Source organism: Pteropus medius, unplaced genomic scaffold, assembly GCF_902729225.1.
Source record: "Pteropus medius unplaced genomic scaffold, Ma_sr-lr_union100, whole genome shotgun sequence".
NCBI classification, from domain to species: Eukaryota; Metazoa; Chordata; class Mammalia; order Chiroptera; family Pteropodidae; genus Pteropus; species Pteropus medius.
Window position 1 is genome coordinate 15440690 of NW_024340699.1, and position 16760 is coordinate 15457449.

Sequence of the window (16760 nt, forward strand, 5' to 3'; positions counted from 1 at the left end):
ACTTTAATAACACGGAGACACCCCATTAGGAAGCGTGGCTGTGTGGCTTCGAGGTCTGTGCTCCGCCCTCCTTGGCAGTTGCCCAAATTTCCAGGTCCAAGGATGGCAGGACAGGGCACTGCCTTTCTCCCAGGTTTGGACGAAACACACCCTTCCCCAAAGGGAAGGCCAGGTAGGGACTGAACCTACCCTCCCGCCCCCTTACACAGTCTGATGCTTTGAGCACTTTACACTCACTGCATGTCCCGTTCACAGACCAGAGCATTGATACACAGAGAGGTTAAGTGACTTGCTCAAGATCACACAGCTCTAGGTAACCAAGCCAGGCTCTGAATCCAGATTACCCTTATGTTACAGACAGGCCGCTGGGTCCCTTGCCGGGTGCCCTGGCCCGCCCTGGCCCGCCCAGCCCAGCCCCTCCAGGCCGACGCCCACAGAGGCTCGATGAATGTGCAACGGTCGCGCCAACGAGCGAGCGCCCGGGTGAAGCGCTGCCAGACGTGCAGCTAGCGTTCCGGCCTCCATCCCCCTTTACGGATGGGGAGACCGCAGCTGGGCTCAGGGGGTGTCCGGTTCCCAACGCCAGGGCTGGCGGGTCCTCCCCGCCTTTCCTGCCTGGCGCCCCTCGGCCGGGGAGAAGAGTCCAGGGTGGGCGGAGCCTAGCGCCAGCAAGCCAATGGCAACGCGGGGGCGGGGCGAGGGAGCGGGCGGGGCTGCCTGGAGAGGGGCGGGGACTTAGGCGGAGGGCCAATGGCGGCGCGGGGCGGGCGGCGGGCGGCGGGCGGGGGCGCGCGGAGGCGGCAGCGGCGGCGAACAAAGAGGCGGCGGGCGCGGGCGGCCGAGCGGGGCCGAGCGGAGCCGAGCGGAGCCGAGCCGGGCCGAGCCGGGCCGAGCCGGGCCAGGCCGGGCCCAGGAGCGCGCGGGCGATGCGGACGGTCAAGCCCAGGTCGGTGGGCCCCTGAACCGGCGCCCCGGGCCAGCGAGGAGTCCCGCGGCGGCCGCGCGCCGGAGGCGGCCATGGCCGGGGTCAGCTACGCGGCGCCCTGGTGGGTGAGCCTCCTACACCGGCTGCCCCACGTCGACCTGCGCTGGGAGGCCACCAGCAGCCAGTTCCGACCCGAGGACACCGACTACCAGCAGGTGACGCGGGGGCGGGGGTCAGGGCCCCGGGTCACGGCCCCTCCCCCATCGAGGGTCACGGCCCCCTTTCTTCTCGAGGGTCTCCTCCTGGGCCCCGGGTCTCTCCTTTTCCAGAGTCCAGGGACCTCCCACGTCCCCATCTGGGGTCCGCGGCCCTCCTGCAGGTTCTAGCCTTCTCTTCTGCTGTCGCTGAGGCTCTCCTTTCTGGGGTTACTGGAGCCGCCTCCTTTCTACAGAACGGCCTCTGCCAGCTGTCAGCTCCTGCCCAGGCCCCGCTGCCCATCATGGGTGTGTGTGTCGGGGGGGCTTGTTCGCGGGCAGAGCCCCCTCCCTATGGGACCCAATGGCTCTGCGACCTGCTGGGCTGCTGGCTGTAGGATGTACACACAGTGCAGTGTGTGCTGTGGTGACACCTGGCCTTCCCAGACTGGCTGCCAGTGGCCCCTAAGGGAGGAGGCCAGGCCACAGGGATGCAAGGTGGATCTCAGTCTGCAAGGCTTGAGAGGAGCTGAGCCTAGGTGGACCCGGGGGGTCGTGGGGCACTTCGCAGCCCTCTCCCCAAGTGACCAGTCTCTCCCAGTGGAGCCCTTGACCTGAAGTCATGCCAAACCCCAGTGCCACCCCTGTTGCTGAGCCACTGTCATTTGAGTGCAGGGCAAGGCACTAGGCTGTAGGCATTTCCTTCTGCCTGGGGACCTGGATTCCAGCAGCCTCATGACCTGGGTGCCTGGTCACCTGGAACACCTCCGGGCTTCTGTCTGGCAATCATTGCTCGGACTGGCGGTGGGGTAGAGACAACTTTGCTCGTGAGGATGGCCTGGGAATCCAGGATTCTATGGGCTGTCATGCCTCCCTGTTCAGAACTCCGTCCTGCATGTCCTCTCTTATCTGGGAGAGGGGAGCCGGAAGCAGAGGTGAGGGCACTGTGGGCTCCGCATCTCTGCGGGGAGCCCCAAGCTCCCAGCCTCAGTGCTCGCCAGGTGCCTGCCCCCAGCCCTGCTGCCCTAGTGAGGAGATAGAAAGCAGGCGAGGGGTCGGCCCATGCACGTCCAGAGACAGCAGGGTTTTATCTAACCCCAGCCTGGGGGATGACCGGTGTTGGGGCAGCACTCTGTGCTCCCCAGGAACTTCCTGTGTCAGCCCCGCCACGCCGGTCCCTGGGGGCTCTGCTTCCACAGGCCAGGCCGCGCTTTGCTTGAGGAAGTCCCGTGCCGTTTGTCAGTTCTGCAGCTCCAGGGCAGCCCCTGGGGCACCGGGGGTGTCTGTGACCCTGCGGAGCTTTCCTGTGGCCTATGGCTGCCTCCTGCCCATGCCGCCAACCGTGCTGGGACTGGCTGCCTTTCTCCTGCCCTCCGGGCTGCCCACGGTCCTCCCATGGGCCTCCCAGCTGGGTTCCAGGACACGTGGTGGGGAGAGCAGCCCAGGCTCCTGCAGGGCCCCGGCCCCGGAGAGGCCCCCCGTTTCTGGCCGCCTCCGTCAGCTGTGTTCCCTCCTCCACCGTGGGAAGGCTCTGACTCACTCTCTCTCCTGCCTCCTCTCTGAGGAGCAGAATTAGCCACTGAATAATTCACGGGGTGGAAACCAGCCTGTCTCCATCCCCCGCCACCTCTGCTCCTGGCTGTGGGCTGTGGGCTGTGGGGCGAACCGGACCTGGGCATGCGTCCTGCCCCTGCCCTCTCTGCTGGTGCTTCTGGGCAAGCACTCGGCCTCTCTGAGCCTTCATTGCCTCATCCCGAAGCTGGAGCCAGCTCGCCTTCTCTGCAGGGTCTCCGTGGGGGCGCAGGGCCAGGTGCTGCTGCTGGGTCAGGCATGAAGCAAAGGCAGCCCCTTTCCTGGGTGTGTGAGCCGTGGCCGAGGGCTCCTTCCTGCCTCCCCTGGTGGAGCACTCGTCGCTGTGGGGAGGCTGCTGCCCTGTCCCGCTGGTGGGTGTTGGGCCCCTCGCCCTCCGACCAAGCACACCTGTCTTAGCCGAGGAGCCCGCCTATGTCCAGGCCCAACCTGGACTTCGGGGGTCTGACAGTTCACTCGCGCCCTGTGGACTGGGCCCAGCTGGAGTGGGGGCTTCTCCCTCCTGAGCCACCCCGGGGAAAGGTGAAGCCAGGTGCAGGTGTGGGGCGTGGGGCGACCAGCCTTCGTTCTTCTCTGTTTTCTCCTGCACCTGTCAGCCACAGTTGGGAGCCTTGGTGAAATCCGCTGGAAATCCCTGTGGGCCAGCCCTGTTGTGGCGTGCTGTGTGGGGACATCTATCTGACCCTTCCTCACGCAGGCCTGGGGGAGAAGGATGACTGTCCCCATCGTGCTGATTAGCAACAGGCTCAGGGTCAGGTAGTAGGCAGGGGGTCGGGCTGGAACCCTGCTTCAGGCCTCTGGCTCCTGTCCTACCAGGAGCTAGAGTCAGCTGGGAGCAGGGTTGGGGGCTTCCTGGGTCCCCTCAGCCGGCCCCCTGCGAGGGACATGACTGAGGATTAGGATCTGATGGGGGCTGTTCTGAGGGTTCTCGGAACCCCAGCTGGCCCCACACAGGCTTTGGCAGTGAGGGGGGATCTGACTGATTTCTCTTGGGACTGAGAGTCTTAGGCTCCCAGCTTCCCAAGGCCTCCATCCTGCAGAGCAGGGGCTCCCCAGCCATGGTACCCATCTCCTGGGGACCCATGATGTTTGCTGAATGGACAGACTGTGGGTTCTGTGGGGCTGATGGGATCTGTGTGGGAGGTGCAGGAAGGAGGCAGAGGGGCTTCTGGGGGCTGCTCTGTCCTGTTCCACCCCCATCTCCCACCTGCCTGCCAGGAGGGGCCAGGCCATCGCCGTGGAGCATAGAGCATCCTGAACACCGGGCAGCTGGGGTGGGGATGGGGTGGGGAGCTCTGGTTTTATGGAGGAGGGATTGCAGGCCAGAGTTGGGAGGAGGCCCCCTGATGGACACACAGCCGAGCTCATGGGCCGTGCCTGGTGTTTGGGGACCTGATGTGGCCTAAGGCTAATCTGTGCTCAGTGGTGACAATTTAGGCTGGAGTGCCGGGCCTGGGGTCAGCTCTGTTGCCTCCTACCTGCGTGACCTTGGGGGGGTCATCCACCTTTCTGGGCTTCAGAGCTCCCCTCTCTTGTGGGGATCTACCCCCTCGACTCCTACCAGGCCTTCACGACCCCCCACCTCCTCGAGCCTCTTCACTGCCCCAGGTGTCCTGAAGTGGAAGTCATACTCTCCCTCCACCAATTCAGGGGGCTTTAGGAGGGGAGCACTGATGGAAGACAGTCACGGCCTCGTGTAGAGCTGTGGCTGGGTCAGGACAGGGCCTGCGGGAGCCCGGTAGTCAGGGAGGGCTTCCTGAGGGAGGTGCCGCCTAGCCTTTCGTGGAGTTCTGCGAGCAGGCTGTAAAGGCCCAGAGGGCTGGGACTTGTCTGGAGCCTGGTGTGCGGTGGGCACGCTGGCCCACTTTTCAGGTCAGACGGGAGCAGTCGCCTCAAGTTTGCCAGCGTGTGGGCCTGTTTCCCATTAGAGCCCTGAGTTCTTGGGTGTTTCTGGCAAGACCCTAAAGATAAGACTAGGGTAGCCATGCAGAGACCGTGGGGAAGAGCGTTCCAGGCAGCGGGAACAGCACATGCAAAGGCCCTGAGGCAGAGAGAAGCCTGAGCCTCGGCCCAAGATGAAGGAGTCCCTCTGGTGCAAACACGTGGTCCTGCCAGGCGGTGAGTACCCCGTGCCCAGAGGTGGCGAGTGCAGACTGGAGGGCCACTCAGAGGGGACTCGAGATCACTTAGGGGTCTCCTGACAGAGACCACAGCACCTTAGTTTAATGCAACTCCGGCAAGGTCGGCCCTGTGCCCGACGCAGGCCGGTGGCAGAGCAGCCATGTCCTATGGGTGGGCCTGGCTCTGATGTCGTCTTTACTGTTAGTTGGAAGGAAATACGCTCTGTTTAAGAAACAGCATTTATTGCTTCTCTTCTGGTTTATAAAAGTAATACACATTCATGGAACATTTGGAAACGAGGAAACAGTACAGAGACAGAAAAAAACCGTGCCCAGCAGGACTTTGTCCATGTTCTTCTGTGTGGGGGGGGTGTCGCTTAAAACTGCAGTCACACTGTGCGCCCTTTTTGTCAACTGCTTTGAAACATCACGTATTCGGGGCCATGCCATGCTGCTTGCTTCTTGGTACTTGGACTGCATCCCATGGTAGCAGTGAGGATCCTGAGGCTGCAAGTGACAGAAACATAGCAAATGTGACAGCGCTCCGAGGAGCTGGGCGGAAGCTTCTAAAGCACCCCTGCATGGATGAGTCTCCTGTGCTGGGCCTTGGGGTGCAGGCCATGCTGGGGTAGGTGGTCAGGGAGCCCCCTTTCTGGGCCAGATCAACTCTGGCTGTTTGCCTCTCTGCTAGTGTCAAGGTCCAAGGGGAAATCTGATTGGCCGAGCTGGGGTCACGTGCCTGCCTTTGGCCAGGGGAAGGCTGGGCCATGGGTTGCCTCGACCACCAAGCCTGCCCATTGGGCGTAGGTGCGGGGGCCGAACTCCGTGTCCTCTACCTGGCGTCGGTGTGGTGTCTGCGTCACCAGACTCCATTGTTAGGCCTTTCGGTGGCTCCTGGTTTGAGAATACAGTGGACAAGCTCTGTCCTCAGCACTACTTCGTTGCCTAGGGGACATGCAGGGAAGGGACCTCAGCTGTTTTGTCCCTGGCCAGGGGCTCTTGGTCAGGCTCTGGGCAGTGTACTGTGTGGCTCTGACCCCCAGGCCACAGCCACTCTGCCAGAGAGGCTCACGCTGTATGTTTCATAAACATTTTTCTGGGGGGCCACACAGTGGCCCTGGGGATGGGCGCCATCATCCCTCCAGATGCACACAGAGGCCACTCTCCAGGCAGCATCAGCAACGGAAGACACAGGCAGCCTCCTGCTTCAGCCCACACCCCGTGCACACAGCCCTCGAGCAGTTCCTGAGTCTGGGGGAGAGGCTCTGGACCCCCCAGCAGGTGTCGGGGCCGGACCCCCTTCCCCCACACTGCCGAGTCCTCTGGGGAGAAGAGGAACCGAATCTGCAGACAAGCACTGGCCACAGATATGAGAAGTGCCTCATGTGGCCCCCAAGGAATTGGGGCATGTGACAGAGGACAGGCTGTGGGTGTGGCAGGACCCCAGGAGCATCCGGTCATGCTGTGCCTGCCTCCTGGGATCTGCAGAGGGCCCCTCTGAGCCCTGTGCTGGGCTGGGACACACACGGCCCTCAGGTGTCTCGGGGGCTCTCCATGGTCTTGGGGAGAGAGGACCCTGTGTGGCAAGGCTTCGTTGGGCACACACTAGGTACTGTGTCACCCAGAGCAGGGAGCCACTCACGCAGCCAGAGGCAGGGCCACTTCCCAGAGGACATCCCTGGCCTAAGGTCCTAGAAAGGGCCTGCAAGTGTCCAGGCCTGCCCTGGGGTATCTGCTGGACACAGGATGGCAGGTGCCAGCAGAATTGGGTCTGCTGCCTGCTCAGCAGGACTCCCTAGGGGTCCACAGCATAGTGGACATCTGCTGAGGCAGCGGGTGTCCTTTGCTATGTTTCTGTCACTTGTGCGGGCTGTACTGGACCTCGGTCAAGGCCAGGCCTCCAGCCCAGTGCCAGGGGCAGGATGGGGCCGCCCTTGGTGCCAGCTGGCTCTGAGGCCACTCTTGTTCTTATTCAGAGCCAAGAGAAGGGGCCTGGGTGTGGGGTGTGCCCTTGGGGACAGGGCCAGGTGGGGGCTGAGCGGTGTCCTGGGCCAGGCTTGGTGGAACCAAGGTGGGCGGGTGGGCTGCAGAGAAGAGGCTGCATGGGGCCCCTCGTGAGCCCCCTGTCCACCACCTCTGCCCAAGGCCTGGTCCCTGTGAGCCCGGATGGGCTCGCGTACACACAGGCCTGCACGCATGTGCCACCCTCTGCCCGGCTAGCACGGCCCCCCTCCCTGGAGAAGGCTGATGGAGGCTTGGATCCCCACAGGAGGGGCAGGTGGGCTGTGAGGGGCGGGGTGCCAACGAGGGCACTGTTGTGTCTCGCAGGCACCACTGTGGCCGGCCTGTCCTGTGTTGGCGGAGGGCGTGGGGTGAGGCCAGGCTGCCCAAAGCCAGAGTGACCAGCTTTGCCTCTGGGAAGGGCGGCTGCCGTGGTGTGCCTGCCTCGCTGCCTGCTCCGGCCCCGGGCACCCTGGCTGGGTCCCTGACCATGGCGAGGGCCGCTCTGGGCGTCCGGTACCTGGTCCAGGCCGGGCCTGAGTCTGGGTTTGTGCCGCTGGTGGAGGTGAGTCCCGATGATGTGACCAGGCCTGTCTGGTGGCCTCCGGCTGCATCTGAGGGCTGTGGCCTGGGTCCCCAGGGCGGCAGGGCGGGGCCCTGGGGAGAGCGGGCCTGGTGGGCCACAGGGTCCGGTAGTGACTTGCCAGAGCTGCTTTCGGCGCCCTGCTGGGGCTCTGCCCTCGTCTCCCTGGAGGGCGAGGTGAGCGTGGTGTGTGCCTGCGTGGCCATGAGGTGCAGCTGGTGCGTGTCTGTGCAACCTGCTGGCCTGGACCTCGGACCTCGGACCTTGGGGTCGGGGTACTGGACGGAAAGTTGGGCCCCTCACGGCCCCCTCACTGCAGCCTCTGGCTGCGCTGTTCCAGGCAGGGCCGCGAGCTCACCGTCATGGAATTTGAGAAACCCAAGCCCAGCTCGGTGGAAAGTCTGTTTTTAATTCTGGCCGGGATCTGGGAGCCGTGGCCAAGCGTGTGGAGGGGCGGGGGGCTGCGGGCCACACAGCCAGCTCGGCGTCCAGCTCGCTCTCCAGCCGGGCCTGCAGCACCCACTCTGCCTGGCCCAGGAGGTGCGAAGTCCTTTTCCAGAGCTTTGCCTGGGAGGCATTTGCTGGCTCAGACCCTGCCTACGTCACTTAAGTGTGTGGGCCTGGGTGTACCTTCTGGCCTGGGAAGTGGGTGCTGCCCTGGGTGGTCTGGGTGCCAGCAAGGCCAAGTGTAAAGCTGAGAGCCAGCCCTTGGGGAGCTCTGTGGGGTGTGAGCCCTCCTAGCTGGGTCCCCAGACACGGAGGGGCTCGGCCCGATGCCCCTCCCCCTCCTCACCCACATCTGGGGCTGCTGCCTGGGCACATGTGGGTTCCCAGGTGATGCCTGCTGGACCCCCGCCCTGGTCTCTTCCTCAGGAGAAGGGCCCTTGACGGTTTGGGGCTGGGGCGGGATGGTCCCCTGACACAGTGGAGGGCCCACTGGCCCCCCCCCCACACCGACCTCCGCACTGTTCACCAGAGCCCTCACTCTGCTGCCTGGACCTTGTGCTGGCCCTTGGCCTGCACTGTCGCCACCGCTCACAGTGCCTAGTCAGCACCCCCTGATTGACAGTGGCAGTTTAGGGGACACCTCCTGGGGCTTCTGCACCCTCCCAGCTCCTCTTCCTGGCTCCCCCAGCCTCTGAGCTCCCACGCCTGCCCAGCTGAGGTCTGTCCCCTTGCCCAGTGTCTGGTCCGGTGCTGCATAGGGTGCCACGTGTGCTGGCATTCCTCGGTCTCGGGCAGGCGCTGGGCTGAGGGCCCTTCGTGTGGTTGCTCAGGCCTTTCTACTACTGAGGACGTGTGGGTCTCAGGGCAGTGCGGTCCGGGCCCCCAGCGGAATTGGCCTTGCCCTCTCTCTGGAGCCCAGCCCTGTGCCACCTGGCAGTGCGGCCTCTCAGGGAGGGCTGGCGAGGGCCAAGCCCAGGTGGGGCAAGCCTGCTGGCCGCAGCCTTCTCCCCGGCTCCCGCTCTGCCACCTTGCTGGTCTCTTGTGCCACAGGCAGTCGCGGGACCTCGGGCTGCTGTCACGCTGGCCTGGGCTGGGATCCTGGCTTCAGCCCACCAGCTGTGTGCCCTTGAAGAAGTCCCTTGACCTCTTGGAGCCTACCAGTCACCTCTGGACTGCTGGTCCCCAAATCTTCCCTTCCCACCGAGTACCTGTGCCTAGGTGCATGTGACTTCCCACCACGAGGCTGGCCAAGGGGTCAAGCTGCTGTGGCGGGGACGTGGCCTCTGGGCTGGGGTCGGGGGCCTCTTGAGGGTTTCACAGGGGCAGGGGACTCCTCAGCCTGGCTGTGGACTGTGGTGGCCCATGGAGGGGTTGAGTGGACAGGGCAGCGCTCAGGGTCAGTAGGTAAGGGCGCAGAGGCTGCTGTCCCCGGAAAGGTGGGGGTCGGAGGTGGGAGAGGGGCGTGTGCCCCAGCAGTTGGCGTGTGGCTCTGGTGTGGCATGCTCCCCTGCAGCCGGCACAGGGGTCTGCTGACCCAGGGTCACGCGTGGCACTCCTGGCCTGGTGGGCTGGGCATCTTGCTGTGGCATCGTACCCGGGTCGGTGCACACGCCCACGTGCTGACAGGCCGTGTCCAGGGCCGGCGCAAGAGCAGCCAGCCGCGGGGAGGAGGGGGACGCAGGGTGCGGAAGGCCGGGCTTCAGGCCTCAGCACCTCTCTCGTGCCCTCTGACGCTGTGCATCTTGGGGTGGAGCTGAGTCCCTGCTGCAGAGCGCTTGGTATGATTTGGTGGCACGCCACACACCCTCCTCTCACAGGGCCGGCCTGGGGCCCCCTCACAGACGGACCTCCAGCAAGCCTGGGGCTGAGCCAGGGAGCCCGCACCCCGGGTCCACTCACCTGCACAGGGAGCTGGCCTAGGCCCAAGCAGGACAGCGCTGCCCTGGGGCCCTTCCCACCGTCTCCCCGCCAAGGCTGGGAGGGTGTCCTGGGGGCTTGTCGGGTCCCCCTGACAAGCCTCAGACCCTGAGCTCTGGCTCCTTGGTGTTTCTAAAAGTGGAGGGGCCTTTGGGGGCCTTAGAGCGCGGGGAGAGTGTGGGCGTGGGGCAGGGCATCCCTGTGGATAGGTCCGTTCTGTGGCGGGGGCGCAGGGGCCATGCGAGGGACGGGGTGGTCCAGGTCTGTGAAACGAGCGGAGAGCCAGGCGTGTGTGTGGGCCGTGGACCCCTTGGTGCATGCGTGGCCACCCCAAGTCCCACCGCATGTGCCCTTGGGTCCCTGGCGCTTCATGTGGCTGGCAGCCAGCACCGTGGCCGGCGGTCAGGATACGGGCCCGAGCGTCTCGCCTCGCCTGACCAAGTGCTGACATCACTTCCATCACAGACGGAAAATTCCATTTGGTCAGAGCCCAGATGCTGATCAGACGTTTCCCATGCTCTTTCTGAATGGGGACGCCGGCGGTGGAAGGGACGGGCGGGGCCCCAGTGGGAATGCCAGCCTGGTCTCTGGGAACCTGGCCTCAGGAGACTGGGGCAGAGGTCATACTGGACGCCTGGCCTGGGGCAGGCGGAAGCAGCCTCTGGTGCTGGGTGCCCTGTGCCTGGTCCTCAGTGCTAGGCTGGGATCTGAGCTTCCGGTGCTGGGTGCCCCAAGCCTGGGTGCCCTCCCGTGTAACCTGGGAGGGTGCTGTCACCTCCCTGCAGGGGCTGTGCGAGGCTGTCCTGCTGCTGGCCCCCTGGGGTTGCCGTTGACGCCTGGCCGTCCTGCCAGGAGAGGAAGCAGCCCCCGCGTCTCGGAGTGGGGGTTCCCCACGTGTCCACGCGCTAGGACTCACTTAGTCCCAAGTGAACTTATTGAGGCCTTTCCAGCCCCACCCCGGGGAGGTGTGGGCAGACGGAGCCAGCACACAGGTGGTAGAAATGGGGTCCTGGGCCTCACAGTTTGGGGGTGGGGCTTCCTGGAGCTGGGCAGACAGACTGGGGTGGGGGGCGGAACCCTGCGTGCCGGACACTTGGCTCCCACTGTGAAGCGGGCGCCTGGGCCTCTGGCCGTCCCTGCCTGCAGGGGCTTGAACAAATCTCACACCCTCGGGTACCCCTCCAAGCCCAGGTCAGATTCTAGCCCTCAAAGGCCTGGCCTGGGGTGTCTTGGGCACTGGTCCCACCCGCGCCTCGACCCTCAGTGTTGCAGAGTTGGGATGGGAGTGTCCTCCCCCAGGGCAGTGGTGGGTAGGACCCCCAAGCAGGTGACTGTGCTCGTGTGTGTGAGGCTGTCCCTGGCTGGCCTGCCACCTCTCCCCCTTCCAGGCTCTGGTGAGTGTCTGACGCCCAGGGGCTTGGACCCCTCTCCATCCCACCCACCTGCCCAGAACCACCAGGAGCCTCCAGCCACGGGCCGCTGTCACCACCACTGCTGGGGAGCTCATAGAGTGACACCGTGTGTGTGTCAGTGTCTGTGGGTGTGTACGTGTGTGAGAATGCGGTGCAGAGGTGCGCGTGGATGTGCAGACGTGTATGTGGGCAGGGACGTGCACACGCTCACCTCCTCGGAGTCGCCCTGGGCTCCCTCCCCTCCAGCAGCCAGGACACCCGCCTCCTGTCCCCAGCCCACAAGGCTGTGTGGTGGCAGAGCACCCAGGAGCAGCACCCCCTGGGGGCCCTGATTATTTTTTTTCCTGCCGGCTCCCAGGTGCTGTTCTAGCCTTTCAACGTGTCACTTCCTTTAACCCTAAGCGACTGCTCTCGGGGACTGACGTCGCTGTCCCGCTGTCCCGCGTGGGGAAGCTGACGCACAGAGGTCAAGGGCACTGACTTGGTCACATCTAGAACAGGCCGAATAGCGTCTGACCTCAGCACTCTGGCTCCCTGGGAGCTGGGCCGCCCCTCTGGGGTCTGAGTTTTGGGGTGGCCGTGCGCAGCCACTGGCGGTCCTCATCCTGCCGGGGTCGAGACCTGGGGCTCCTCCATTCGATCTCGGCTCCTGGGGCCACGGGCGCCAGCAGGGAGCGCACGGCAGCACTATAAACCCAGAGGGGCCCACGCCCGGCCTCGTGGCTGCCGGGGCCCTTCTCCCCGGGACGGCCGGGAAGTGCTGGGAATTGCTCGCCCCCTCTTGCAGGGGAGGAAACGGGGCACAGAGAGCGGCAGGGACGGACCAGAGGCTTCCCGGAGCCGCGTGTGGCCAAGCTGGACCCAGACCAGCAGCCTCCCACGCCCGGCCGAAGAGCTGGGCGCAGGTTTCTGGTTTTGTGTGTTTTAATTATAAAGGTAGAACGTGTTCGTGGTTTAAGAAAATAGAAAAACCGAGGACAAGAGCCCAGCGTGAAAACGAGCCGCCAACTCAGCTGCGGGGGGAGGTCGGGGTGCCGCCTGCCTGCCCGCCCCCGGGGCCGGGCCCTGGCACCGCGCACGTCCCCCGGGCCCGCACAGCCTGGCCCCACGTGCCAGGTCCCGCTGGGCTGGTGATGATGCTTATCTTGCCTCAGTTTTCTCGTCTGGCGAGGGGGCGTGGGGGTCCTGGCGCCAGCAAGGCGGTGGTCCCATGGATCCTGGGGACAGTGTGAGCGCGGGTGGCTCACCGCCGGTGCCCCTGAGCCTGGCCGCCTCACCCAGGAGGGCACCCTGGGTTTAAGCAGCAACTTTGAGCCCGCTGGGCTGGAGACGTGGGGGTGGGGCCCTGCCTTCCTGGTTGTGCCCCACAGTGAGGGGGCTGGAGGCCTGTTAGGGAGCCAGGGCAGCCGGGCTTCGAAGGAAGCTTCCGGGTCGGTTGGGGTGTGGTCTGACTCAGGGTTGGGGGCGGGGCCTGCAGGTGGCAGTGCTGGGACCTGGTGACTGACTAGGAGCTGGAGGTGGCCTTGGTTATGGGAGTGCAGGTGTCCCTTGGAGCCAAGGCCCTGAGGGGCAGTGCTGTGCCCTCCCCTTTGCCGCCGACCTGTGACCACGAGTCTGGCAGGGCCTGCGGCCCCTCTGACCAGTGTCCGGCCTGGGCATGGGAGGGCAGACCCTGAGACACACAGATGGTGCCCTCCCAGGCACTCTAATGCGTACTGACTTCTGGGGTGGGGTAGGGTGGGGCGGGCGGGGCGCAATCCCAAGCCCCTTAAGGGGTGCGCCCCGCTGTGACTGGGTCCGGGCCCTCCAGCAGGCTCTGGACTCACACCTGGACACGTCCCGCTGCAGCCTGGCCCATCTCCCCATGTGACCGTGGGCAAGCCCCCCCACTGGGCCCTGGAGTCTCCACTGACATGAGTGCCCCAGGACCTCGAGGGAGCCTTGGGCTGACGGGGTGGTGCCAACCCCACAAGGCCTGTTCCCTCCCCCATCCAGCTGGTGGGCAGGGGTGGTCTGGGCCCATCAGGCCCTCCTGCCAATGGGGGGCAGTGGGGGACTGCAGTGGCTTCTCCGAGAGGGTCCCCCAATCCCGTGCCTCCTGGAGGGCACAGAGGCCCAGCCTCCAGACAGCAGCTTGGCCCTAGGGCACCAGTGTGGCTGGGAACCATGGCTGGAGGTGCCTTCTGGGTCAGGTGGAATGGGAGCGAGCCCCAGCTCAAGTGTGGGAGTCGGGGTTGGCCGGGGCCAGTGGGCTGAGCAGGCCTTTGAGGCCACCGAGCTCCCAGTGCCATCGTCCCTCTGCTGCCTGGCAACCGTCTCCTGGAAGACAGCTGCTGGGACACGCTATGGTCCCAGTGCCTCTGTGGCTGAGCCTCTTGTCCCGGGGGGCCCTGCAGGGGGCGGGCGGCCTGGGGGTTCCACTCCCAGTGGCTCCCAAGGCCCAGGTCCCAGGGAGGACCACATGCCGAGTGTTCAGATGTGGGGAGAGAGGGTGTGTGTGGGTCCTCCGGAGGCCTGGGTGGCTGCAGCAGTGCCAGGGCGGGAGGCGGGGGGTGCCCGCTCCCACAGCTGCAGTGGCACCTGTTGGGTGAGCGTCTCCACGTGTCAGGCCTTCTGTGTGGTGGTACTTACTTGCCCCACCCCACTAGGCACACATGGTCAGGCCCAGCTTGCTGCCCCGTGTCACCCACCGTTCCCACCCCGAAAAGGACAGGCGCCGAGGTCCTCAGAGGGGCTGTGACGCGGGCTGTGGGCCCTTCCTCTGCACCTCTGCAGTCCGTGTGTTTATCCGTGAATGGGGCGAAGCCCTGGGCGGGGCAAACAGGTGTGTGCCTGGGGAGGCGGGGCTGGCATCTCTTCCTAGAGGAAGGTGGGTGCTGCGTGCTTCCCCCCACCCGAGGGCCCGGCCCACAGCTGATCCTGCAGCAGACATCACTGATTCCCATGAAGATCTAGCCTCTGTGACAGGAGGGTGCCCCCGGGATGTGGCGGGGAGTCCTGGGCCCTTCGGGCTGCTTGAAAAGGCCGTGGGTCCTGGCAGCCTCAGTGCTGGTGGCCAGGACGGGACCTTGATGCAAACAGCCGCTCCCGGGGCCCAGCTGTGTGCCCGGCAGAACTGAGACTGCCCACCTGTTCTGGGGGGGCGGGGGCAGCGTTTCCCGCTTCTTACCCGCTTACCAGAGAAAACAGACTCAGAGAGATTAAGGGCCTTCCTGGGCCAGGCAGCCAGTCTGCAGCAGCGCTGGCCCCGCCCAGGGACCTGCCTTCCCCCGCGGAGCACCTCCTCCCACTGGGTTTGGTCTGGTTAGGGATCCCGATTCACACCTATACTACCTTGGACCTCATGGCCCTGCCCACCTGGCCCCTCCGAGCGGGGCCCGGGTTGAAGACGTGAGTCTGGAATTTCGGGTCCGGGTGACCACAGGCACGTCACACAGGTGTTGGGAGCGAGTGCCGTGCGCCCCGGCCCTAGGGGGTCCCCATCTCCAGCGCCCTTTCCCGGCCGCCTGCAGGCGCTGCTGCTGCTGGGGGCCGCCGCGCTGGCCTGCCTCGCGCTGGATCTCCTCTTCCTGCTCTTCTACTCCTTCTGGCTGTGCTGCCGGCGGCGCAAGAGCGAGGAGCACCTGGACGCCGACTGCTGCTGCACCGCCTGGTGCGTCATCATCGCCACTCTGGTCTGCAGGTGAGCGTGGGGCGGGGCCGGGGAGAGGGGCGGGGCCTGGCGGGGTCGGGGTGCCCCAGGTCCCCTGCAGGGGCTCCCCGCGGGAGGCGAAGGACCCACCGGCTCACGCGGCCTCGCCCTGTCCCAGCGCCGGCATCGCCGTGGGGTTCTACGGCAACGGGGAGACCAGTGACGGCATCCACCGGGCCACCTACTCGCTCCGCCACGCCAACCGCACTGTGGCTGGGGTCCAGGACCGCGTGAGTGGCCGCCGGGCTGAGGGGGGGCTCTCCCTGCTGCCGAACCCTGCGTCTGCACGGGTGCCCGAGCGTGTGGGAGGAGGCCCGGGAGGGGCGGCCGAGGGGTGGGCGTGCGCGAGCTGTCGGTTCCCCGGCTCACCGCACCCCCGCGGCCTGGCGCAGGTGTGGGACACCGCAGCCGCCCTGAACCGCACGGCAGAGCCCAGCCTGCAGAGCCTGGAGCGGCAGCTGGCCGCGCGACCCGAGCCCCTGCGGGCAGTCCAGCGGCTGCAGAGCCTGCTGGACACACTGTTGGGCTATGCAGCTGCCATCCCGTTCTGGAGGAACCCAGCCGTGTCGCTGGAGACGCTGGCGGAGCAGGTCGATCTCTACGACTGGTACAGGTGTGGCCCCGCTCTTTCTCCTGCCGCCCCTGCCCCGCCCCCACCGCCAGCCGCTACCGGCCCTGGGTTAAGTGTTACTCTGAAGGGCCAGCTGGCTGCCGCACCCAGCGCCTGAGGTGTTACGGGTTGGCGGGGCCTGGCTTCCAGCAACAGCTGTGGCAGGAGTCCCCCGTGGAGCCGAGGCCAGCCCACACGTCCCAAACGGCCTGCGGATGCCCCCTGGGCCGGGGAGCTGTTGTCCAGTCGACCAGGCCCTAGCTCTAGGTGCCTGGCCTGCTCTAGCACCCCCTCCTCGCCCCCGCCCGCTGTGCCCCCTGTGCCTGGCCCACACGCTGGCTGCCCGCAGGTGGCTGGGCTACTTGGGCCTGCTGCTGCTGGACGTCGCCATCTGCCTGCTGGTGCTGGTTGGCCTCATCCGCAGCTCCAAGGGCATCCTGGTGGGGTGAGTGAGGGCCGCCCCCCTGCAGGGCTCCCTGAGTCAGCTCCCCCACCCTCCTCGATCAGTGGGTCAAGCGCAGGGTCTGCCCCGGGGGAAGCCATAGATCCTATGGGGGGGACCCCCGGATGTGCCCTGGGACCTGGCCCTCCCACGCCCTGGTCAGGCGTTGCTGACGGCCCTTTGCACCCCAAGGGTCTGCCTGCTGGGAGTCCTGGCCCTTGTCATCAGCTGGGGCGCGCTGGGCTTGGAGCTGGCTGCGTCTGTGGTGAGTGGCAGCAGGGAGGGTGGTCCCCGCCTGCTGTGGCTCGGCATGGGGGAGGCCGTGCGGGAAGGTGCTCTCCTCGCCCCTCCCACCCCACCCCCAGACACCCGGGGCCCAGGAGGGCTGCGGACCTGTCCTTGGGCCCACAGCAAGGCTCATGCTCTTCCTTCTCGAGACAAAAGGCCTTGGCTGGCCAGGCTACCGCTGAGAGCTGAGGGTTCGGGGGGCCAGCTTGGTCACCCCATCTTCCTCGCCCACACCCACCCCAGGGCTCCAGTGACTTCTGTGTGGACCCCGACACCTATGTGACCAGGATGGTGGACGAGCACTCGGTGCTGAGTGGGGGTGAGTGTGTGGCCGTGTCTGAGCTGGCGCCCCCGCGGCCAGGCTGAGGAGACCCCGCTGAGCAGGCCGAGTGAGCCTCGACCTTGCGGGCCCTCGGTCTAGGCCTGGGGGAGGCAGGACCCACCCAGGTGAGGAGGCAGGAGCGCAAACAGAAACACTTTCCTCGGGAGGCTGAGGACACAGGACTGGGCCAGGCCAGTGGTGACAGGATGGGGGCAGGT

The 16760-nt window shown here is 65.9% G+C and overlaps 1 protein-coding gene across 1 annotated transcript in view; it reads left to right on the forward strand.

The window, feature by feature from the left end:
• The first annotated feature begins 833 nt into the window (after positions 1 to 833).
• TTYH3 (tweety family member 3) overlaps positions 834 to 16760 on the forward strand; it is a 25130-nt gene continuing 9203 nt past the window's right edge. The window contains exons 1-7 of the mRNA XM_039878992.1: positions 834 to 1140; positions 14702 to 14871; positions 14999 to 15110; positions 15273 to 15493; positions 15840 to 15935; positions 16125 to 16197; positions 16464 to 16539. Coding sequence (XP_039734926.1) covers positions 1018 to 1140; positions 14702 to 14871; positions 14999 to 15110; positions 15273 to 15493; positions 15840 to 15935; positions 16125 to 16197; positions 16464 to 16539 — 871 coding nt within the window. The 5' untranslated portion in view covers positions 834 to 1017. The remainder of the gene's footprint in view (positions 1141 to 14701; positions 14872 to 14998; positions 15111 to 15272; positions 15494 to 15839; positions 15936 to 16124; positions 16198 to 16463; positions 16540 to 16760) is intronic.